Source organism: Malaya genurostris, chromosome 2 (assembly GCF_030247185.1).
Source record: "Malaya genurostris strain Urasoe2022 chromosome 2, Malgen_1.1, whole genome shotgun sequence".
Lineage (NCBI taxonomy): Eukaryota > Metazoa > Arthropoda > Insecta > Diptera > Culicidae > Malaya > Malaya genurostris.
In genome coordinates this window covers 59249104-59274433 of record NC_080571.1, presented here as the reverse complement: position 1 = coordinate 59274433, position 25330 = coordinate 59249104, and the positions used below count along the sequence as shown (strand labels likewise).

Sequence of the window (25330 nt, the reverse complement as noted above, 5' to 3'; positions counted from 1 at the left end):
ACCCTCCCGGGGACGTGGACCAGCGTGGATTGTTTGTGAATAGCCAAAGCGAAGTTTCCTAGGTCCTGCGTCAGCAGAGAGGACTTGCCATACCGAAGTTCCTTTAATTTGTAACCAATTGGAGATCTGAGTGAGAAAATCAAGAAGAAGAAAAAAAACGAGACTGAGAAGAGTGCGCGAAAACTGCGTTGACCTTCACGATGTGGGTCCTTAGCACCAGGAACCTACTCTGTACCTTTGTGATATCGTTAGTGCTGTGTCAAAGTGTTTTCGCAGGTACGTGATCGAACTTTGTAACCTAGCTATCAATTTACGCAACAGTAAATTCGAAGTTTAGAAGCCTCAATAGGCTCATCCGGAAGACTAGAATGTAAATTCCGACGAGCGGCCGCAAGTCGTCCCTCAGAAACAAAGACTTGGGTGATAATGATGTGTGAACCAATTTAACAATTCAGCCAATAGAGGTTTATGAGCGCATTTCTAGACAGACGCTCGGGACAGCGTTTTCAAAACAGACAAACAGACAAAACAGGCTGCGCGCCTAATGCTGGTTTGAATACCGGGCCCAGTATGCGGTCCCGTTTTGTTGGAAGATTCCACCGGAGAGCCACGTGGGTGCCTGCCTACCAGTAGCAGCGGTAATTGATCCGCTTCCAAATTTAAATCCCACTTTCGAAAGACAGCAGCAGATCCGCCGCCATTCGGATAAATGATGATTGACAGGCTTGTTTTCGTTTCCCACCGCCACGTTTGTTCTAGCGAAACTTCTGGATCCCGATTAGAGGCGTCGTTAGAAATGTGTTTTTGTTTTTCTAAAACATGCTTACCGTAGCTGGTGATAAGACGAAACGAACGAATTTTGATTAGCTTCCAAGATTAGTAGCTGATCGCTCGAACTATCCTAGTGTGCTGGTCGGGATGAGGTTCGTTCAATTCTAGGCCTACTGTGGGGGTTGTGGAAAAAACAAGCGTACTTTTCTTCAACTGATTTAAATGTGAATAACGTGTCATGATAGAATTCTAGCAGAAAAACAAAAACACTACGTGTTTTCTCTTAAAAAACTGTCAATACTGCATCAATTGTAGTTCAAATTCCAGTAACTGAAATCTATTAGTAAACACCTATGGTAAACCCTTCCACAAAAATTTTGCCCATAGATTGAAGACTACCATCAACCTAAATCGAGTTTCTACTTGCAATATTAGGAAATCAGCCATTGTTGAACAACGCAAATGCTGTTTTCTCAGCAATTACCATATGGATTTTCAAGAAAAAAGCATTAGTTTAATTAGAAAAATGTTCCAAAAAACTGACTCACTCTTTTGAATTTTCGCTCAACGACAGCGAAGAGAACTGCTTTTGAGTTTTGCCACAATGGCTGTTTTCCTAAGATTGTAAGGTGCCCCTTAAATAAATAGTATAATGCTGCTACTGATCAAATTTTACCACTCAACTAGAATTAATTATAGCTATAGACTTCAAATCTTGCTATGACATTTTTACCTTTTTTTATAAATATAAAAAATAACTATAGAATTCGCTCAAACTTTAGAAAAATTTTCCGAGGCCGATTTTGACCGATTTTGATCAAACTAGTCGCAAATAAAAGGTCTCACCGTCACCCTGAACGCTATTGAATGGTTTTGGGATCGGATGTTTACTTTTTGAGTTATACGTCAAAATTTTCACAATCTGTAACAATTGACCTTGAAAACAGAATATGTTTTTAGACTTGAATTCCGCACGGTAATACCTACCCAACAAGCCATAGATTGTAAAAACCCGTCCATTTCTAACGGAGATATCGAAATTTTTGTGTAAGCGACTTTTTCCCCTATTCCAACAGTAGAAGTTTTGAACGCTGTCTGGCAAAGAAATGCTTTGGGAGCAACATAAAACACGATTTTTTATACTGTTACATACATTTGTTTCTAAATACCCAAAAGACTGTGTACAACATGATATTTTGCCTCGGACCGATTTTAGCACGGTTCGTTTTTGGCAACATAATCGTTCGATTATGCCATATGTAAACCAGATGATGGCAGAATTTTCGAGTTGAAAGCAATTCCATAATTATATTGATTTAAACTACTAACAGCAATAAATGCTGGAAGAACATAACAACCATATACCATTCGAATCAGTTCGTCGAGATCAGCAAATGCATGTGTGACAAATAATTTCACTCAATTTTTTCGGAGATGACTCAACCTTTATCTACAAACTCACATTCATATGAAATGTCGTATGCTCCCAAACAAGATTCCTGAGTTATGTTTGGATCCGACTTCTAAGATTCAAATGAAATCTAAGAACCAAAGTCGATAACAAAATAGACCTTTTTGAGTTTTAGTGGTAATCAGTTTTCTATTCGGAAAATTCCCATAAATTTCATTTGCACTACGATTTCTCAAAGAAGTTTACACTGATTTTAAAACATATTGAAACAAATGTATACTATACAGCTACTCAAGTGAATTTATCTGTCTTCGCAAATCGTTTTCTCAAAAAAAGCCAACTCGAATTTCAATAACAAAAATTCAAATTAAAATAAACTTATGGTCCCATACAAAATTAATGATTTTTATTCATTTCTGATTTCCGATTCTGGAATGAATTTTTAAAATTCAAATCGATCATCTTCTATGACAATCCCAAAAAGCTTTTAAGTTGGACTCAAGACTATTGCAATTTATTCGTCATAACTGGAAGTACCGTAAATAATGACTAAAAACTCTCAAGTGGAATTTACTTCAACATCTCATGGAATGTTCATTCGATTGTCACACGTTTAGATTCAAATTAGGTCCGATTTGCAAGTTTCGACACTACAGGGTAATAAGTGATTAAAATCTCAAATTGCCGATTAAAACGACGGTCATTAAAATAATATCATGAGAACTAAAACACCGAAGAATATTCATGCAAAAAACACATGCGGATTGATAAAAAAAAGGTATCATCTCACTGCTAGGTGGATTAAGCACGTTTTTATTCATCAAATTGATTAAACCTTACTTACATTTTGGGCTAATTACCTGTTTTACTGGATGGGTCATTTAGTGGAAAGGTGTACTTCCCCGAATTTATTATTTAACTGAAAATATCGTAAGGAGCCAAAAAATTTCACATAATCAATAACAATAACATTTATAAGATGCAATATAAATTTAGCGTCATATTTTACACAAATTTATATTCAAGAACAGGTAAAATTGTGTGACTACATGGCTTGAAATCATATGAAATAAAAAAACAAAAGATCGATAGCAACAACGCGACTGGAACCGAGAAACATTAGATCACAAAGCACATCAGTTAATCGACTGAGCCACAGAAGCACATAGCTATGATTGATACATATAAACCCATACTCGGACCCTGTAAAATCCTGTCATTTTTTCTGTGTAAAATCTTATGCTGATCATCAGTGATTAACAATTATCCCGAAATCAGTAAATGCGTTTGCTAGAATTTCGAAATATGTGTTATCCTTTGCCGAAATTCTGCTAGACAACTGTCATTTACGTTTGGCATTGTCACTTTGCACTACGCAATTTCAATAGCAAAAATGGAATCAGCTCAAAAGAAAAGTTCCACATCGTTGTTTCTACCGAACATTCAGTATTCTTTTTGCTTACGATTTCGGTAATATTTGATGTTAGTCAAATTTGAGATTACCAAGCCCCTCTCCGCAATATTATCTTTTGCCGAAATGATTCCCGAGTACTCGGAGGTGCGAATCTCGGCAACTATTTTACCGAGATTTGGCGAAAAATAAGTGTGTATGTAGATTTACGTCACTTGTACCTTTGCTTAGTTTTTGGTCGCCAGAACAAGTACTACCAAATGCTCACAATCTACTTACATACCTATTTTTTCTGTTACGTGACTTTAAATCTTTTATTCAAATTGACATAAAAATGACAAATTCAAGATCAGTTTGCTACGATTTCAATGTACCTTTGTACATGTCTTCAATACTGCAAAACATTTTTGCACGGATGGAAAGAATGACTCGATTCAAGGCTGGTTTGAAAAAAAAAAAAACGAATGTATTTTTGTATATGATTTGTTCAAATCTAACTCGGGAATAGAAATTTGCTCAAAAACTATATCCAATAAGAGATCACTGTAATTTAATTTTGCGTTCTTCCAATATACGCTGAAAATAAAAGAAATTAAACCTGAAAAATTATATTAAAACGAAATTAATTTTTATATCTACAACGATTCAATACACATACAAAACCAGTACTTTCAAATGAAACATGCAACTTCCTGATATTTTTTGCACCGAGGTAATTCATTAAAAATGTAATTTCTTTGCATTGCATATCTCAATATTTCGAAATGCGGTAAAAAAAACCCCTACGCAATTTCAAAAGCGGATACTTCTAAGGAACAAGGCTACTACAGACAAATTTTGCTCCAACTCGCACAAATATATAGATATGAATGAAATTCTCTGAATATGTAGACTTTGTCACTAAAACACACTTCACATACTTTGTATTTTATTTCATAATTGATCTAGGCTGTATCTAGAAAAGGAAAAAAAAATTTAACCTATTTTTTTTAAATCCAATATATCTGGAAAAACGACAAATCCTACAAAAATGTGTTGTACTAACAATTTTCACAAAATCAGTCAAATACTGAAAAAAATTCTTATTGAGTCCTACACCGAAAAAATCGGCTGCAAAAATTCAAAACCGATATACAGAAAAAGATCCATTTTTGGTATTGGCTAAACCAGTTTTACTAATTATTTGCAAAAAAACTTTAGTCAAAAAATAACAAATCCTACAAATAATTCTTGAGCTAGTGATGCTCGCAAAAAGAGCCTACTTTTCGAATAAAATATTACTTCTCTAACCGTACACTAAAATAAAAAGATTCAAAAAATTTGAAGTCAAATTACAAAAAAATAGCCTTTCTATATGAGAAAGGCAAAACATTCTTTGTTTGAATGGAAGTTTGCCCAAAACTAGATTCGTTGCAAGGTGGGCATTTTTATGGTAAAAAATTGTCTAATAATTTCTGACAATATCGGGCAACAAGCAATAGGTTATGCGGTGTAATTTCTCACAAGTCGAGCTTCATTGGAGTCTTGGATGATAATGACTTTCAGTTTAGTTTACTTTTCGATAGAAAGACACCGGATAAACAATTCCGTTTAGTCAAGAAATAGAACTGGTTAGAAAAACTTTTTTTTCCTTTTAAGTGCCAACTTGCATTGCAATGAAAGGGTGGTAGGGAAGAAAATCTCTTATCTTGGTACAAAATTTTATCAAAACCAAAAATGTTAGTTTTTGTAAATTTTTAAAATCAATTTTTTTAGTGTAGTACAAGATAAGGATTATTCCAAAAATTAACTGATTTTGTAAAAATCACTCACACAACCTTTTTCTGTAGAATTTGTAGTTTCACGACAATAACTATTTGAAAAAAAATTGCTTAAAAAGGCTCTTTTAAAATGACAGTCTGGATATATTTTGGAATAACAAAGTATGCTAAGTTACTTTTAGTGAATAAGTCTACATGTTTAGAAAGCTTCATTCAAATCTAAGAGAGTGCTGTCAACTGCGAGTACAATTTGGCATTAAATCCGTTTATAAGCAAATTGATTGCTTTTAGTATGCAAAGTCATATTCTTTTGTTAAAATGACTATTCTATTTCAGAATATTTAGGCTAGAAAGGAGCCTAATTCTAAATATATTTTTTATCGTTTATTTATACCCGACTTTAACCTAGTTCGTCGGGTTTGTAGCTCAAAAGTTATTTAAACAATAACTTCTTCAGTTTTGAATTCATACTAAACAAATTACCTACGAATGTGGGTTTTGAGTTTAAGTTTGAAATAAAATAATTCGAAAAAAATCGAATAGACACGTTCTATTATTTTATTGTATCGGTCAACTTTTAAAATCTTGAAAAAGCGCTCAACTTTTTTTCAGTGTATATTTTGTGATGTGCTCGATCGATTTCTTACAACTTCTTCCTCGACACATTTTTCCTACCGAGAGCATTTTCCGAGTAACACCAATTTGACAAAAAAAATTATGCAAACATCGCAATTCACGCAAATTTACGTGAAAGATTATTTAATATTGTGTCTAAAATTCCATGACATGAAATTCATTGAAAAAACCTTTTTTAATTCACCAAGTGGTGTAATGATGCCTTTCTCATATTACTTATATTTTCAAAAATATCACTAGAAGATTCTGTGAAGAAATTTTCTTTTCAATCTTGACTAAAATAAGAAATTTTCTTTGGGTATAAACTAACATAACCTTTTCAATTTGTAAACAGTTCTGTCAAGTTAATGAGAATTTTTCTTTATTTTGAATCGTCGCACTAAATAATTAAACACACTTTACCCTATAGTTCTGGAACCGGAAGTCGGATTCAGATGAAATTAAACAGCAACCTATGAGACTATAGGAACTTTTATTTGAGCCTGTTTTTGGAAATTGATCAAATCATCTGTTAGAAAATTGAGTGAGTCTCGTTTTTTAACTTTTTGACCACTATTTCCGGTACTTCTGGAACCGGGAACTTGAAATCAGTATAGCCGAAGTCGGTTCGTTTAGTAAATAACCAATATAGCCTACAAAATGAATCAGTTTTAAGCCAAATGTAGAAGATGAACTGTGTCGAATGATATAGAACACTTAGCTCTCTGAGCCAATTTTTACAAGTCAATTTTTCAATTGATTGCATAAACTTTCCATATGAGAAAGGCAATAAGTGTACTTTTATAAAAAAGCATCATTAGGATTTATCAAGATTTAAAAATTTACATATTTTTCATCTGACACATATAGATTTACTATATCGATTTTGATTGGTTCTTTTCGGCAAGCATTAACTGAGAGAGACGAAAGATATGAAATGAAAAGACGGATAGGTATTCTAGATTGAATCAGTTATAAATTTAGAACGGAAAAGTTAGCCTAGGCAGGCTCATATAGGCATGATCAGAAGAAAGAAATGAATTCTATTTTACCTTCTACTTGAGGGGGTCGAACACTAAATTCGAGTCCCCAAGTATGGTCGTGTAACAAGTGTAGTTCTTCACCACACTATGCTACTGACACCGGCAAAATAGAATTCAAATCTTCCCGCCTAGATCCGATCACGCGATTATTATTCTTTTACTACTGACACCGCAGCTGTGTCCAATGCTTTTTTAGGCACTAAGTTAAAAGTGCCAACCCCATACCTATTGTGTTTGAACTACTCGTAGCCTTTCGTTCCGCACACAACGGAGGGCATATCGCATCAAACGACACGGCCTGACACTCAGTAGAGATCGAATTTTTTTTGTTACATTTTAACCAACTCATGTATATGTTATTTGGTTTTAATTGCCGCATAATGTCTACTATATCGATTTTGATTGGTTCTTTTCGGCAAGCATTAACTGAGAGAGACGAAAGATATGAATCTAGAATACCTATCCGTCTTTTCATTTCATATCTTTCGTCTCTCTCAGTTAATGCTTGCCGAAAAGAACCAATCAAAATCGATATAGTAGACATTATGCGGCAATTAAAACCAAATAACATATACATATAGATTTAAATGTGCAACCCTGCACGCTATACGAAATTGAACAAAGCACGCTGCGAACGGAGCAAAGCCGCACGTACCGTCGCGTACTAGTTTTGCATCGTCATTTTGAATGACGATTTGTATGTTTTGACACCCATCGCCCTATAATTTCGGAACCAAAAGCCGGATCTGAATGGAGTTGCGCAATATATTTATAGACAATGAGAGCTTTAATTTAAATCAAGATTCGTGAAAATCGGCTTAACCGTTGCTGAGAAATCGAAGTGAGTTCCGGTTTCGGAAATTTTCTTCACTACTTTCTGAAGCGGAAACTGAGGACTAGTAATCCCAAAGTTGTTTTATATATTCACTAACTGACTAGATTTACCAAATAGATGAATTTAGCAGTAAGTTTCATAGAAAATGTGCATATCGTTTCGCTATCACTTTCGAAAAAAATGCTCATGAAATTGAAAATTTTTACTAATCGCACCGAAATTCCGGAACCGGAAGTCGAATCTGGATTTACTTTTCGAGGTTTGTTTGAAAAATTTTGAAACCTTTTATTTGCTTCTTAGTTCCGAGAAAATTGAATGCGCATTTTGTAATATGTTTGCACATATTTCCTTGTAATTCCGAAACCGGAAGTCGGATCAAAATGAAATTCAAGAAATGTGTATGACGACGTAAGACTTTTCATTTGAATCTAAGTTTGTTAAAATCGGTTCAGCCATCTCTGAGAAACGTGTGTGATTATTTTCTTTCCTTATTTTGGTGCATGGCATCCTGTATTTCCGGAACCAGAAGTCGGATCCAAATGAAACTGACTAATTTTGTATGGGATCTAAAGACCTTTCATTTGAATCTAAGTTTGTGAAAATCGGTTCAGCCATCTCTGATAAAATTAAGTGACATTATTTGTCACATACACACACATACATACACACACAGACATTTTGTGATCTCGACGAACTGAGTCGAATGGTATATATTCATGTATTCATTGTAAAGTAGGTTTTCACAGCGATTGCATAGCCTTTCTATATGAGTAAGGCAAAAATAATGAATACTGATAGAGACCACCGTGACTTGAACCGAGAAACATTTGATCACAAAGTACATCTGTTAACCGACTGAGCCACAGCAGCACACATCTGCTTGGCGCACCTCCTAGCAGAATGTAAGTTACTGTCAAAGCCAGTAAAATTCATGCTAATATTACATTAAGTCATTACAAATATAATTTTCCGTCACTCAACAAATTAGGTCTTTATGAATTGCATCGTATGAGAATTTAAATCACCTGCAATATTCAATTTTTTTGGGTGTGTACATAAAACAAATGTCCAGACTGAATCGTAATTATTCAATAGCTTCTGCAAATCGAAAATATGCTACAAGTTCGAAACAAAAAGTTTTCTATTGCCACTAACACGACTGCTAAACATAAAAAAATTATAAATTTTTCAGGTGACATAATTCTACAAACAAAACAATTCATAACTAATTAAGGTGAAATGTAGCGTCATAAAATGCACGCAAAATTTTATCCGCTTCAGTTGAACGAACCGTCGTACAAAGCATACCTAGAAAAACGGACACATAGAAACAAGAACTTTTTTCAATGATTGAGCGCAGTGGGCTTACCTCTCGATATAGTGGTTTGTAAAAAAAGACTAGACGTAATGAATTTTTGAATCCTTCACACTTTGAATATATGCTAATTCAATCGTTATTGTTAGTGATTACTCTTACACTAGAGCTATAAATCATGAGTAATTATGAATGACTAACATGAGGTTATATGTATATGTATTGACCAACTTGCTAACCAAGAATATGCCTGTTGTTTTTTAATGTTTACCACATTGTTTGTGTCACGATAATACTTGGTTCGTATTTCATTCAGTAGCTTGTCAATGATGAAGTTATAGTTTTGCTATAAAAATTGCTACAATCTAAAATAATACCTGTTATACGATATCACACAGCCAGGCTTTATTGCTTTAGCAACATCAATGCATTATAAATGACAGTTACTATTTATTAGCATTATAAATGACAGTTACTTTGAAAATGAACGATTTCTTACAATACCCATTTTATTGTATTCAACTCGTTTTTATTTCAACACAAAACCCAATGCTGCATAAATTCGCGTCATAATTTTATATGTAACTTTTGCTCACGATATAATGCCACCGTGCCCACCGTGCATTTCTCACACCACCTCAATACGAAACAGCAGCGCGCAAGCAATAAAAAAAATGCGGAAAAGTTTAAGCAAACTTTTTCAAATTTCGGTTGTTTTAGCTAAAATTTTATAATTTTGAGTTGCATTTTTAGATTCTTTGTGAAATTCTGCTACAAACACTACTTTTCAGTTCTAATATCATCCCCGTGGAACGGAACAGTTACCGTTTATACATTTCAAAAACCAATTACGGCTCGGCAAAGCAAAATTTCAAAATTCTAAGAATACTTAGTTATGATAAATTTCATTTCGAAAACTTAAGTGTTTTTGGTTTTTCGAAAATCGGTCGGATTTTGTTTTTTGTTTCAATTATAGAGGCTTTAACATCTTAGGTCATTCGCCTCTTCGGACCAGAAAATTTTTCTGACCCTATGTGCGGGGTTGGGAATCGAACCCAGGCGGGCTGCGTGAAAGGCATCGACTATCCCATCACGCTATACCCGTCCCCGGTCTAGTTTTTGAAAAATTGATCAAAAAAGCGATTTTCGCATTCCGCTACATTTCACCTTAAGCAACCAGCAGCTTTGGAGAGTGCACCTTCTGCGTGGTTAAAAACCTCAAACGCTCAGGTCATGCTCTCATTTGGACTTCAGCCGTCAGGTGGAGCAGTTGGCAATGAAAGCAGACCTTTTACATGCTCCAAGCGAAATTTGCGCTCGGCTACCAAGTGCCGCTCGCTGTATGGGTTTATATGTATCAATTATTCATTGAGCAGATATGTGCTTCTGTGGCTCAGTCGACTAACGGATGTGCATCATGATCTAAAGTTTCTCGGTTCAAATCGCGCTGCCGACGATCAATCTTTTGTTTTTTACTTCTTTCGAGTTCAAGCCATGTAATTTTCAAATCACATAATTTTATATGTTTCTGAATATAAATTCGTGTGAAATACACAAGATTGAACTGTGTTACACATCACTGTGTTATACCTGAACGACTATGGATCATTTTCTTACTTATCGTAGAATCGAATATTTAATGTTTTCGCATTCAACGCTATGCACATTATTATTTTCAGCAACCAAATGTTCTTCCTCGTGATTTTGTTAAGAGAGTATAATCACTGCATTGTTAGTTTTATTTAACTTTTCCATTTATTCAAATCTGTTTATAATAAATTCAACAAAGCTACTTTCAATCAATGTGAATGGCAATGTCATATAGTATTCTATAGTATTCTAGTATTCGACAAGCGCAGTTTTCATTTTTTAATGGAGCATTTTCGGCTAAGGCAAATAATTTGCATTTGGAATCTCATGGGGTCCAAAATATGTATGAATTGACTTTTCATGTGTAGTTCGAACACTTTAGAAGAAGTTATGTTAACGTTCAAGAACGTTCGGGAAGTCCAATAATTTTTGAAAACCAGAAATTGAAGGCTTTGCAGCGCAAGAATCATTATCAGTATCACTAAGCGTGGCTCAAATAGCCATTTCCATAGGCCCAAATATAATGGAATACAATCAAAAGGTGGGAAATTTGGTGCCGTTTGAGTTAAAGCTAAGGGATGTCAAAGGGCGGTGATGCATTTTTGGATTTTTTCCTGTTACTGTGTGAATTAAAGTCGTTCTTGGTTTGATGTGCCATGAGATCCCTACACGCAAAATACATGCGCTAAAAACGGTGAAACGGCCAAAGCAACGTATTCTACGAACTACTTCGGATTTGTAAAATCTTTCAAGAAACACTGTATCGAACCTAATTCGTTTCAAGCAGACATTGAAGAAAATGTGGTCTGATTTTGGGCCAAAAAACTACAAGGATAAGCCCCATGGGGTTGTTCGAGCCATTGATGTGGAACAAGGCAACCAAAATTTCTAATGATCTACAATAAAAAAAGTTCAATCAATCCGAACCAACACCAACACATCATTTGAAGACAAACACGACAAAAGGTTTTAAGTGCAAATGAAAGTTTCTCTTTGTTTACTTTCTCTTTCGAGTATTACGGTCCAATCAGCAATCTTTTCATTTAACACTTCACATAGGATTATAACAAAAACCATCAACTTTCGATATGCACTGTAGAATTTGTTGGAAATTACTGGAATTTGCCGTAATAATTGAAAGAGAAAGTAAACCAAGAGAAACCTTTTCTAATGTTCATCGGGATTTGTCTTGATTTGCATTTGTTTTATAACCGACGAAATTGCACCATTATCCCAAATGTATGTAATTATATCTTTGTACATACTTGCGATTTCGATAATTAAGCTTCTCTTCACCAAGCTTGTGTTCAAGTTTTTTATGCAAGCAGTTTTTTTTAGCGTTAAGTTTCTCTACCATTCTGCGATTTCGGTTGAAGTGATAAACTATTTCTCATTATCAATCGAGTTCATCTTATATAAATTAGAAATTAATCTTAAGCACTCAAAATTTATCCAGGGGTAGTTGTCAATTTCTCATGGGGAAACGACATAACATGCAATTCCGAGCTTGCATGACACAAGATCAGAGCATACCAATTAAGGACTGAGGCCAGTGTGTTTTAGGACTTTTTAAAGGTCTATTTTCACGCTTCAAATCTGATTTTCTAAGAAAAGGTGACGAATATAAAAAAAACCCAACTGACAATCACTTAGAAAATTAGTTTAGATTAATCTGTGAAAATTTCAGAATGATTGTTTGACTTTAGCGGTCGGGAAAGTCTTTTTTCTGAAGGAAGAATTGCATAGCTGAAACCGGGAACTTTCAACTTGTTGATTGAATATCTCGCCTTCAAAAGCATGGATCAAAAATCTATCCTGACAATATCTAGATAATTTAGTTTGGATGCGATTAGTGCATGTTGTCGCGATAAAAATTAAGTGAATGTTATTTTTGTAATGGTAAGTCCATTTCTATGGCGGCACCATTTTTTTCTGCTCTTGTGTCCTGGTAACGTAACGAAACATGAGAGAGAAATAAAATCGGCTCAGCAAGGCTACCAAACAAGCGGTAGCTCTATTGGATTTTATGTGATGTAGTCAAACTTGTAACCTAAAATATCAAAACTTTCTTGGCCACCCGGCCACATCGAGAGTCAATTCGCACATTTACGAGAGAGCATGGAGAGAATGGTTTCACGCTAACAACTGGCCTCAGCCCTTAAAGCTTCAAATCGTTTTATGAAACGTTTTTGTCTTGCACTCTAGCAACAACCTACCTCTAGCATTCTACGAGTAGAACTGAAACGCTAGCTTTAATTTCGCTTCTTTCTATAGATTCGCGTGCTTCCAACAGCTTCGCTTTTGCATCGATTGACCAATCAGAGCGATGCTCTCTCTTTAATACATCGCTTACTCCTTCAAAACCGTCGTCTATGGCAGGGAAATTCGGTATGCCAAAGATTTTTAGCAGCCAAATAGGACACTGTTTGCTACTAATCAAAATTTCAATCAAATATAATTGAAAATACGTGGCTTGATACATTCAAATCGAAACGTAGAAATATTGCCTATCAAATGATGAAATAATATTAATAATTGATACAAAATAGACTGAGCTGTACGTGTTTAAAACCTGACCACATTTCTACGTGTAGTTTTTCTTGAGTTTCTGATTTGCACCTTTATATAGAAAATAAAGATGTGTTCCACATCAAAAGAGACCGTAATTTTTCGTTAAAGCTACGCTCGGCCCCACGAATCGAATTAGGTCAAACAAATTAATTCTATTATAGTGGCAATTATGACTTATCTCACGCTGTATAGTGCAGAGTTCGCGTCGTCCGATTATTACTTGTTACAATCGACACAGAACACTCTTACCAGAATATGCTTCGCTTTTCGATTCCTTCTTGTGCTCAAAAGACAAGAAATGTTTTGGCTTCAAAACTCATGATTTTCCAGAATGGCGTCAGAATGTCGCAATTTTTTATAGGCAATACTTTGAATAACTCGACTTATTTTGAATCTTTTTTTCTCGTGACCTGCTCTTGCATCATACAAAATGTGGTCATTCACTTTCTTTGATCTTGCAAGCAGCATCGACATTTTTTCAAGTTCATGTTCGCTGAACTAATCTGTTTACTCTCGAAACGACCCGTACTGCGGCTGATAACACAGAGTTCAAGCCTCGCAGAATCATCAAGAAACTGTTCACTACAGCTGATAACAAATGGATGATTCAGCGCTTACTAGTTTCAGACGTTATGTAATTCTAGTTCATTCGAACGGAGATAATGATTCGATTCTTTTCTTTCGTTTTCTTGCAGCATCCTGCAAACAAGGCTGCCCGAACCGTGAGTACAGTGTGCCATTGACCGATGATTTCCATGCAACTAAATTCAAAAACTTTGAACCTTTTCCACAGCCAACAAATCGTCCAAGTACAAGCTCCAACCGGGCAATGTCTACAGCTACGATTTGGACAGTTTTGTGCAGATACAGTTAACCGCGGAGGAAGTCGATGCCCAACAGACCACACTGAAGATTGACGGTAAGGTAGAGATCTACGCTGCCGATAACTGCCAGTACACGTTAAAAGTGCTGTCACTGACGACCTACGCACCGGACGGTCGGAAATCGCAGTTCAGTTCCGATATTACCAAACCCGTTCTGTTCACACTGTCCAACGATGAACTGCTGCCGGAGTTGTGTGCCGAGCAAAGCGATTCGGACTTTTCGTTGAACGTTAAGCGCGGTATTATTTCTCTGCTGCAATCCGCCGAACACAAATCGTTCGAAACCGATGTTTTCGGTGTGTGCCAAACTACGTTTTCGAATTTCGTTACCGGCGGTGCCACCGTCATCAACAAGGTTCGTGATCTCGCAGGATGTAGCTACCGGGAGACTCTGAGTAATACGATAGTGACCGGCGTCATTAACAGCAAGGCGGTAAGTAGTTTTTTTATGGTTTGGCGTTTCCTTCGTGTATTAATCGACCAATTCATTCTAGGGTATTAAGGCAACACCCTTGCTGAACGCCAACTATAACAGCCAACAGTCGTTCAAGAACGGTATTCTGGAATCGGTGAAGCTAAGCGAGGAGTACAAATATGTACCATTCGCCAAGCTTAACTCGGGAGCCGTGGCCAAAGTCACCACCAAGTTTACATACACGGGTACGAAGGCTGGAAGTGCACCTGCTCTAACTGCCGAGATTCCGCGCTCGGTGATCTTTGAGAATCCACAACACGACGCTCAGGGCAACCTGGAAACCATCAAGCAGGAACTGAAGACCGTTGTAGACTCGTACGACAGCAACCACAACGTCGGCAAACCTACGGCCAGCCATTTCACTGAGCTGATTCATTTGTTGCGATTCTCCAAGAAGGATGATTTGCTGTCACTTTACCAGCAGGTGAAAGCCGGAACCGCGCACCGCAATAAGTCCTTGGCTCGCAAAGTCTATTTTGATGCACTGTTCCGCGTTGGAACGGGAGCGGCCGTTGAAGCGTTGGCCAATCTGTACAAAAACAAAGAAATAACGGATGGTCAGGAGCAGAAACTGATGTTTGTTTCGTTGAACCTTGTCACGTCGATGAGTAAACCAGCTTTGAAAGCAGCCAAACTGTTGCTCGATGGTAATCCCCCTCGTGAGGCCTACCTGAGCGTTGGAACGCTGGTAAACAAGTACTGCCAGAAATATGGCTGTGAATCTGCCGATGTCAAGGAAATCTCCGACAAATTCGCTGTGAAACTGGGCAAGTGTCAACCGAAGAACCGTGCCGAGGAGGACATCATTGTGGCCGTGTTGAAGGGAGTGAAAAATACCAACAGCTTGGCATCGCCGCTGCTCGAAAAAGTCATCCAGTGTACCTCCGAGAAGTCATCTTCCCGTGTTCGGGTTGCCGCATTCCAAGCATACCCGGCCGCTTCCTGTGCCAAGAAAGTTGTCAATTCTGCCCTTGACTTCCTGAAAAATGCCAACGAAGATTCCGAAATTCGCATTCAAGCATATCTGTCTCTGGTGGAATGCCCGTCTGCTGCCGTGGCTAACGAGATCAAGGCTCTGCTGGATGGTGAGAAGGTTTACCAGGTGGGATCCTTTATTACCACCCATCTGGCAAGTCTCCGATCTTCGGTTGACATCACGCGAGATGCAGCCCGTCAACACTTTGCCAACATCCGTACTACTAATAAGTTCCCGTTCGACTTCCGCCGGTACTCGTTCAACCGCGAGTTCTCGTACGCCGTGGAATCCCTGGGGTTAAGTGCCAGTGCCGACACCAGTGTGATCTTTTCACAGAAAAGTTTCCTACCCAAATCGGTGACGTTCAACGTCAGCTCGGAAGTTTTCGGAAATAACTTCAATGTTTTCGAGATCGACGGACGACAGGACAATCTGGACCGCGTTGTGGAGCACTACTTTGGCCCGAAAGGATTCTTCCGGGGAATGGACCTACAGACGGCTTACAACACACTGGTAGAGCAGTACGGAAAACTTTCACAGAAGGCACAGAGTCGATTCCGTCGTGGACTGAAAGAGGACGTTAGAGCTTTTGCCAAGACCGTCAACCTGCACAACGATGCTCTGCAAGATTTCAATCTCGATCTTTCGGTCAAATTCTTCGGTTCGGAATTGTTCTTCCTCAGTTCTGGTGAGAACGTACCCCATACACCTGAGGAGTTCCTGGATCAGCTGTTGGAATGTTTCGATAAGTTCCTGGAGGGTGCGAAAAAATACGATCGAGTATTCGAGCAGCATGCTTTGTTCTTGGACAGTGACTTAGTGTACCCAACTGCGGCCGGTCTTCCGCTGACTTTATCCTACGAAGGAGCCGGAGTGGCACGCTTGGAAACAAGTCTGGAAGTTGACCTGAAGGCAATCGCTAAGGACTACAAAAATACCAAATTCAATGTCAAGTTGGTACCCAGCGCTAGCTACGAACTGACGGGAACGTTGAGTGTCGATGCCTACACGGTCAGTACGGGTCTGCAGCTGTCGGGATCAGCGCACACAGCCACTGGCAGTGCTGTCAGTTTCAGTCTGCTTGATGACGCAAAGGCTTACGATCTAACCATCGATTCACTGTTCAAGAAACAGGAGCTGTTCAACTTCAACAGTAAGCTGGTATTTGTGACCCGTGAACGTGGAAACCAACTGATCTCGGTTCCACTGAAATTAAATCAACAGGTCAAGGAGTTCAAGGAATGCTTTGACAATTTGTACCACATCATCGGTGTGACCGTTTGTGCTTCAGCCGGGCAAAAACAAATACCCGGCAAAGCTCTGGTTCCATTGGATGGAGAGTACCAAGCTGAACTCTATCTGGAAGTCGATCCTAAGTATCATTTCTCGGGCAAATACGATGACTCGGATAAGCAACATCAGAGTTTACTGCTGACATTTGATACACCTGGATCGGATAATAAGCGATCGGCTAGTCTCAAGCTCGAAAGCTTCTTCAAGAATGACGCCTACGTGAAGGCCACACTGGTATCGCCCCTGCGAAACTTAGACGTGACCATTGGTATGAATAATAACGAAAAGGAAGCTGCCTTATACGCCTTGGGTCACAACGGACCGGACGAGTACCTGGCCAAGGTCGGATTCGAAAAGGCTGGTTCCTCTCAACGGCAAGAATACATTCCCATCTTCACCATCAGAACGCCTAGCGGGGATGCTCAGGTGGCAAAACTTGTCCAAACGACGGGTAAAATTGTAGTTGAAAAGGGTGACGGAGGTGCAACGAAGTACAGCCTGGAAAACATCGAATGGACAAGTCCCTATGCTCCGAAAACGACGATCAATGGAGTGGTGAATCAAAACGGCCCCAGCTTCGATACCGATTTGGCGGTCCTGGTAGGAACCAGCAAAAATAACGTCAAGGGACACTTGGACTTCAGCCCGAAACACGTGAACTTCAACCTGGAGAAGAAAACAGAAGGCGATGCTAACAAAGACTTCAAAGTGAATGTGGAAGTTGCGTACTCGGACAAGTCGGTAATTTGCGGTATTTTGGAAGCGGAAAAGCACATTTGTTAATTTGTTCTTTTATTCCAACAGTTCAAGAATGTATTCATTTTCGTATCCGGTAAGGACTTCAACAATCCATCGAACCGATACGAACTGAATCAGAATGCCGAATTTGAGCTGGAGGACAAGAAACTGGTATCGCTATCACTGTCGAACAAACTTCAGCTGCCGAAGCAGTCGATCCGTTTGGATTTGGCAACCAACAAGAACCAATTCAAGCTGGACGGTGAATACGGTTACGATAAGTACAAGGTTGCCGCTAACGTGGATGCAAAATACAACGAAAAAACCGCCGGCGATTACGACGTCACGGTCGGTGCTTCGTTGAACAAACATTTCTTCAAGTTCGTGTCGAAGCGTTCGATCGATGCCGCCAAGAGCAAGTTCCAGAACCGTTTGACAGCCAGCACCGGTACCAAGGTTGAGCTGAACGGAGTTGCATCGAACAAGTTCAACGAACAGGAGGGAGAACTGAATGTGGAAGGTCTGTTCGTAGCCGTCGAGAAAGCTGATCCCTACAAGTAAGTATGCTGGAACCTTTCCTAAATTCGGTATGAATATTTTATCTATTTTCTGTCGTCCAGGCTCACTTTGTCTGTTCAGCTAGCCCCCGCCAGCTTGCTTTCGAATGCTAAGGTTCTGGTAGGCAAGAACGAATTCGCTACGTACGACCTGAAGGTGGACCGGTCCGAAAACTCGAACGGCAAATTCAATGTAAGTTGTTTCCTTTTTTTTACCCGAATGCATACAGAAACTAACAGCCGAATGTCTTCCCGCAGTTCGTTGTCAAGGATTTCCTCGACGGAAACGGCGAGTTCAAAGCCAAGGACGGCCAGGGTGATGGCAGTGCTCTGATCAACTTTGTGAAGCAAGATCGCAAACTGAAGCTGGACTCGAAGTTCAAGATCAACGCTCCCATCTACGATATCGCCACCGACTTTTACTATGACTTCGAAAAGGACAACAGCAAGAAGGTACATTTCGACACCAAGAACAAGGTCACCAAGAGCAGCTTCGATAGCAAAAACCAGCTGGAAGTTTTCACTGAAAAGTACGAATTCAACGTCCAAGGCCAGCAAACGGGACAGCCCACCGATGGAACGATGAGTGGAAAGTTTTCGCTAACGCTACCGACGGGTCGTCAGCTGTCCGGAGATATCAAGCGTGAATTGGATGGAAAAGACGACAAGAAGACCACGGGTAGCATTGTTTCGAACCTGGTGGATAAATTGCCCAACGGAAAACAGCAATCGCTTGCACTAACTGGTAACTTGAAGGACGGAAACTTCAAGGCTCGTTTCTTCGACACGGTACACAACCTTAAGTACACCAACTTGGAAGGAAAGGACATCGATTTGGAGCTGACGGCAAAACATCAACCGGTTGGACACTTCAAGAATGCAGTCATGCACGTGAAGGTGAAAGGGTCACTGATACCGCAAGCCGGTGAGCTAGCTTTCGATCTGGACGAATACTGCGAGGTTCACGCGGTTTATCGACTGGCTGGCAAATACGGATCGGACTTTGATGGTTCAATGAGTGGAAACTACCACGTTGGTAAACCAGGAAAGCCACATTCCCATGAAGTTAAGGGCAAACTTAACATTCCGCAAGCTCCAATAAAAACACTTGCACTAGAATCCAAGGGATCCTACCTGGAACCCGATAGCGAAACCGGTCTGTATGAACTGGAATACGCTGGTTCGTTTGGCTACAGTGACAAGGTCGTAGCAGTATCGACCAATGCCAAGGGCAACATCAACCACGGAACAGCCAACGTGAAAGTCAACCTACCTAACACGGATCCGCTGTCAGCTGACATGCAATACAACTACGAAGGTAAAGATGATGGACCAATCTCGACCAAGGGAACACTGCAAGTGAAATACGGCAGTGGAAAATCACTCGCCTTCAGCGGAGAAGCTAAGGCTGACGGTGTTGATGATGTTTCGGTGCACGCTACCCTGAAGTCCGATATCGAGCACGCCAAGAACGTTGAGCTAACCTTCAAGCATGTCAAATCGGCCGACAACGCCTTCAACACGAAACTGAATCTGGTAGCCGATGACAAAGCATACAGCGTAGACAATGCCGTAGTACTGTCCGATACCAGCCCGTTGGTGGACTTCAACCTTGGATATCCGGGCAAAAATGTCAAGCTGTATGGATCTTACAAACAACTCAGTGACCGTGCGTTTAAGGCAGAAACTAAGGTACTCAACTTCGGTGACTTCAATTTGGACGCAAATGTCGAGGTCAACAGTCAGAGTTACGAAACGTTCTACACTAAGCTTTATATCGATGCTCCAAAGCTAAACGCCAATAAAGTGAGCATTGAAGTGAACTCGAAACCGGGAAGCAACGGAAAGGGTGTAGAATTCAAGGGTTCAGAAAACGGCAAGAATGTTCTCAGTGGGTCCTTCGATTACACCGTTAAACAGCAAGGTAAAAGCACCATCGTCGAAGGTCAAGGAAACATCAAGCTCTACGACAGACAACAACAAATCGCTACCCTTAAAATGACGCGGGAAAAACTACAAGATTCCGGAGACGCCTACACCGTGGCGTTCGCTTACGACAAAATTAGCGCTGCTACGGAATACCGTTTGATACCCACCGATTTCTATCTGAAACACCAGTATTGCGACAACAACAAGTGCGGCAATTTGGAGGTCAAATCCAAATTAGAACGCACCGGGAACAAGTATAACCACGAAGCTCTGGCCGTACTTGATCTCACCCAATTCGGTTACGCTTACGAGTTCGATGTGGCGTCAAAGACCAGCGGCAATGGTTTCGCTCTGGACCACACAACGGATGTACAGCTGAAGGAGAAAAAACAACCCAAGTACCAGTACCAGCTGTATCTGCATCCGAACAGTGCCGGATCAAGTCTGACTCTCCCAACCCGCTCCATAGTCATTGAAGGAGTTTTCAAATATCCACAAGATAAATTCGGTCAGTACGACAGTTCCGTTTCGATTTACCTAGACAAGAAGAATGCCCCGAACAACAAGGCCACCTTCGGTTTCACTGGTGAAACGAAACTGGTTGGATCTGCGGGAGTTAGCGGTTCTGGTTCCTTGAAATTCTCGCACCCAACCATCAAAGATCTCGTTGTGAGCGTATCCGGAGTTTTGGATGGTGAAAAACAAACCGTTGACAGCAAGCTGGAACTTGACTTGTTCAAGAACGCCAACGATAAGATAGTTGCCGTGGCTAAGTACGTCAACAGTGACCAAAGCTACAAGGGTTTCAACGTCAGCTCCGAAGTAAGCGTGGCAAGCAAGGGTCTTGGATTTGACTGCGGTTTCAGTGGACACTCCGCCCTTTCTTTCGCTACCAAACAGCTCAGCTCCGCCGTTTCCATCAATCTACCTTTCGAAGACTTCCGATTCGGAACGTATTTGTTCGCTAGCCCAGAAGAGGTCGACTTCCTGCTGAACAAATTCAAAGATGAGTTAATACGTGCGCATGGTTCCTACGATTCTAAGAAGAACAAAGCCGAGATCACCGCAACCCTCAAACTGGTACCGAACCGTCCGATCGTGCTACAGTCGAACATCAATGGATTCTCATCGGCCAAGTTCTCCCTGAACCAGGACAAATTCTTCAACGTCGATGGTGCGTTTGCAGTCGACAAAGCTGCCACCTTTAAGGTTGTTGGTCTGGAAAAGGAGCTACTCAATGCCAAGATTGCTCTCGACGCTACCCACTTCCTGTCAACCGAATACCAAGTCAACGAAGCCAATGCCAAGAGCTTCCTGCAGACGTTCAACAAGCAACTTCAGAGTGACCTAGAATCCACCAAGGCTGAGTTTGAAAAGAAGTACACCCAAGTGTACGCGGATCTGAGCAAAGTGTTCGATAATACGATAGCGGCCCTGCCGGACGTGGGAAAATTCCAGGCCGACTACAGCGAGCAGTTGAAGAAAGTACAAGATGATCTGTTGCAGGATCCAACAATCAAACAATTCTTTGATTTCATCACCAAAATTTACGCAGCCGTCAACGAAGTTGTCGGTCAACTAACCAAAATATTTGCCGAGAACTTCAAGAAAATTTCTGCCATCGTTACCGATGTCATTTCTCAGCTGACCGAGACGTACAACACAAAAATACAACCAATTCTGAAGGATCTCATGGGCAAGGCGGAAGCCGTTGTATTCAATGTGTATGAAGAAACCGTAAAACTGGTGGTAGCTGTATTCGAACGCACCGTCAAGGCATTGAAGGCTTTCGAGGAAGATTTCAACAAAATTGCCAAGAACTTCTCGGAAATGTTCAAGAGCTTCGCTCAGACGTTCAACAAAGCCATCGCCACGTTGGATAAGGAATTCAAGGAGCTGTACAAGGCAATCAAGGAATACTTCGATTCGTTTGATGAATTCAAGGCACTGAAGGAAACGTTCAAGGAATACTTCGATGGTTTGGATCGATACGCCTACCAACTGCTGAAGGAGTTGCTTACGTTAGCTGAAGATCTGTATCCAGTTCCCGAGATCAAGACGTTCACTTCTTCCGTCAACAATTACGTCACTGCGAAGCTGGAGAACAAACCGGTCAACGATGTAGAAGAGCTGAAGCAAATCTTTATCAATTTGATGAAAGCCATTAATTTGCTGGTCGATAAATTCACTACCTCCGTAACCACTACGTTAGACGAGCCCGGATTGGCCGGTGGTCTGCCGTCATTCGTCACGTTCAAATTTATCCCATACATCAGCAGTGTACGGTTCAGCCCGCTGAACTATCTACGAAACGAAAAGTTCCTCTCGGTACGTGATTTCCTGTATCAATTCCGTCCGTACGCCTGGAATCCGCTTGCCGTTCTGCCACCCTTCACCATGCACGGAGAAATTGCCGACGGTAGCCATTTCTTCACCTTCGATGGACGTCACTTCACATTCGCGGGAAGCTGTCAGTACATCCTGGCTTCCGATTTCGTGGACGGAAACTTCAGCCTCGTAGCCAACGTCGAAAATGGAAAGCTAAAATCGGTCGCTCTGATCGATAAGGATGTGCTCGAGCTCAACGATAAGGGAGTGGTGACACTAAACGGCAAAGCCGCGGATCTTCCGCTGCACAAGAATGACATCCACGCATGGAGACGTTACTACACCGTCAATCTGTTGACCACCTATGGAGCTAACGTCATGTGTACCACTGATCTGAAAGTGTGCCACTTTACCGTATCCGGATATTATCTAGGCAAAGTACAGGGTCTACTCGGAAATGGTAACAACGAACCGTACGATGATTTCACGCTTCCGAACGGAAAGGTTTCCGAGAGTTCAACGGAATTCGCTAACAGCTATAAGACCGGAAAGGCGTGTGCTGCGGTGGCCGCTGACGATCACGTCTCGCATGAACACAGCAGCCCGGTATGCGCAAAACTGTTCAGTAGTGACAGTTCGTTGCGGTACTGCTACTTCTTCAAAGATCAGACCAACTTCCGGGAAGCTTGCGAACATGCCGTTCATGGTGCCCAAAACGCAGAGGAGGCTGCTTGTAATATTGCCTTCGCCTACGCATCCGCATGCCGGCTGGAGCTAATCCCCGTAGATGTGCCCGCACAGTGTCAAAAGTGTTCCGTTAGCGGGAAGAGCATCGACGTCGGCGACCAATTCAGCGTTAAGTCACCCCAGAAGCAGGCCGACGTTGTTCTGGTAGTGGATACCTCGATCGGTTCTTTGCTGGGCGAGTTGGTCCAGGCAACTATCAACGATTTGCGCAAGGAACTGAAATCCAGCGGAATTGCAGATGTGCACGTGGTAGTACTGGGATATAACCGCAACCAGAAGTATGTAAGCTTGTTCACTAGCGGAGGCAGTTTGGACTTCACAGGAAAACTGGGACAGGTGGACGTCAGTGGACCGGAGAACTGCAAACCCTTGGTAACCGGTCACGAAAAGATCGACGGTTTCCTGAAGACGCTTCACGAACTAGCCGAAACGGCTGCTGAAGATGTTGGCGCTACCTCGGATGCTCGTGCATTCCTCGAGGCTCTGCAGTATCCGTTCCGAGCGACTGCCAGTAAATCGATTGTTCTCGTTCACTCCGATGACTCCGAGAAGGTACCCGATCCGGTAAGAGTTCTTTGGTTCAAATTTTGAAACGTGGCAGTAATTTTTAATTTCGGTTCTAGGCCCGTGCTATTAAGTCACTTCTAGCTACACTGGATCTGAAGTCGAAGGGCGTTGGGCTACATGTGATCACACCGGTTAAGAGTTTGGGCATTAGTAACAGCAAGGATCAGAAGAAGGTGAAAGAAATTGTTGGTGAGTAGATTTATTGTGGTTCAAAAGAAAGATTCGCGCTCATGGAATTCACTTTCCACCGGCACAGGTTTCAACGCGAAACAAGGTTTCACTCTGGCCGACAGCAAGAAACGCACAAACATTGGATCAACGGAACTGAAGAACAACCTGAAGTACGAGACGGATTTGCTGATCGATATGGTACAGAAGAACGACGGATACGTGTTTGTGCTGCAGAACTTCAGTGGACTGAAGCAACCCAAGGATAAGAAATCATTCGTAGCAGTAGTGGCTTCTGCTCTCGGTGATTCCATTTCCCGGACAGAAGTACACAGCGATTGCGTGTGCAAACAGCGACATGGTCTGCATGCGGAGGAATCGTGTGAAGCTAAGGAAACCAAATTCCTACCACCAGGAGTAAGTTCGTCTATCGCTGAACAAGTGAATATGATTTATTCACGACTTTCTTTTTCTCGAAATTTGCAGAAAAAAGCGGGCGGAGCTAAAGGATAAGGAGCGCACTACCAACACCTGCTAGGGGAGAGATGACTTCCAGCCATATTTATTATACCAAAAAGCATCTTCGACTAGGAAAAATGTTTCATCACAGTTCCATTGACAGTCAAGTCCTAGTGTTTTATTTCTCGTATTGTAGTACTTCACTAAAGCACGAAACGAAATAAATGCAATACAGTTTTATAATTAAAAATTACGAGTTAATTTCATCTAGCCTTGGACCGAATCGCCAGTAATCTAAAACCACATTAATTCAATTCACATCCCGGCATTTCATTGTCGCATCCTGATGAATCAATAATTAATCCGGACAGTGGTAATTTATTAAACATACATTTAATAACAACTATTTATTCAGCATTTCCTGCAGTGACGGCCCGTAACGGTAAGAGCAACGGGAGCAGTAGCAGAACCCAACCGGGAAAATACTGCCCCGCAAGCGTTCATAGTGACGGAAAATACTGCACGTTTTGTGTATTCATTGAGACCGGTAACACCTTATGCGAGTAATTTTCATTCGGCTGGCAAGAACCGTGCTGCCGGATCAAGTTTTTCAAACCATGCTTATCACCCAACTGCAAAGAGCATGGCGCCCTCAGGCGAATGAATCTCGTACATACAAGTAGGCGAGAGAAATGTCAAATTCATGCGCACGAAAATAGCAGCATTTTTGGACCCATAGCATTGTTCAATGTAATGTTACGTGCGGTGGCGTAGCTGAGCTAAAGACTGATTTGTCTCTAAACTGACAGAGTCTGTCAACTGTAAGCTTGCCAAACTTGGTCTTTAACAGCATTGGCAGTTGAATAAATATTTTTAACTTAGAAAAA

At 40.6% G+C, this 25330-nt stretch overlaps 1 protein-coding gene across 1 annotated transcript; it reads left to right on the top strand.

Annotated features, from left to right (window-relative positions):
• LOC131432775 (apolipophorins) lies at positions 1-24693 on the top strand. The gene is made up of 10 exons (XM_058599279.1): positions 1-276; positions 14018-14044; positions 14116-14639; positions 14701-17691; positions 17755-18245; positions 18309-18438; positions 18504-23813; positions 23873-24005; positions 24073-24401; positions 24471-24693. The coding sequence occupies exons 1-10, from the start codon at positions 201-203 to the stop codon at positions 24495-24497; spliced, it is 10038 nt and encodes a 3345-aa protein (XP_058455262.1). The 5' UTR covers positions 1-200; the 3' UTR covers positions 24498-24693.
• The last annotated feature ends 637 nt before the right edge of the window (positions 24694-25330 follow it).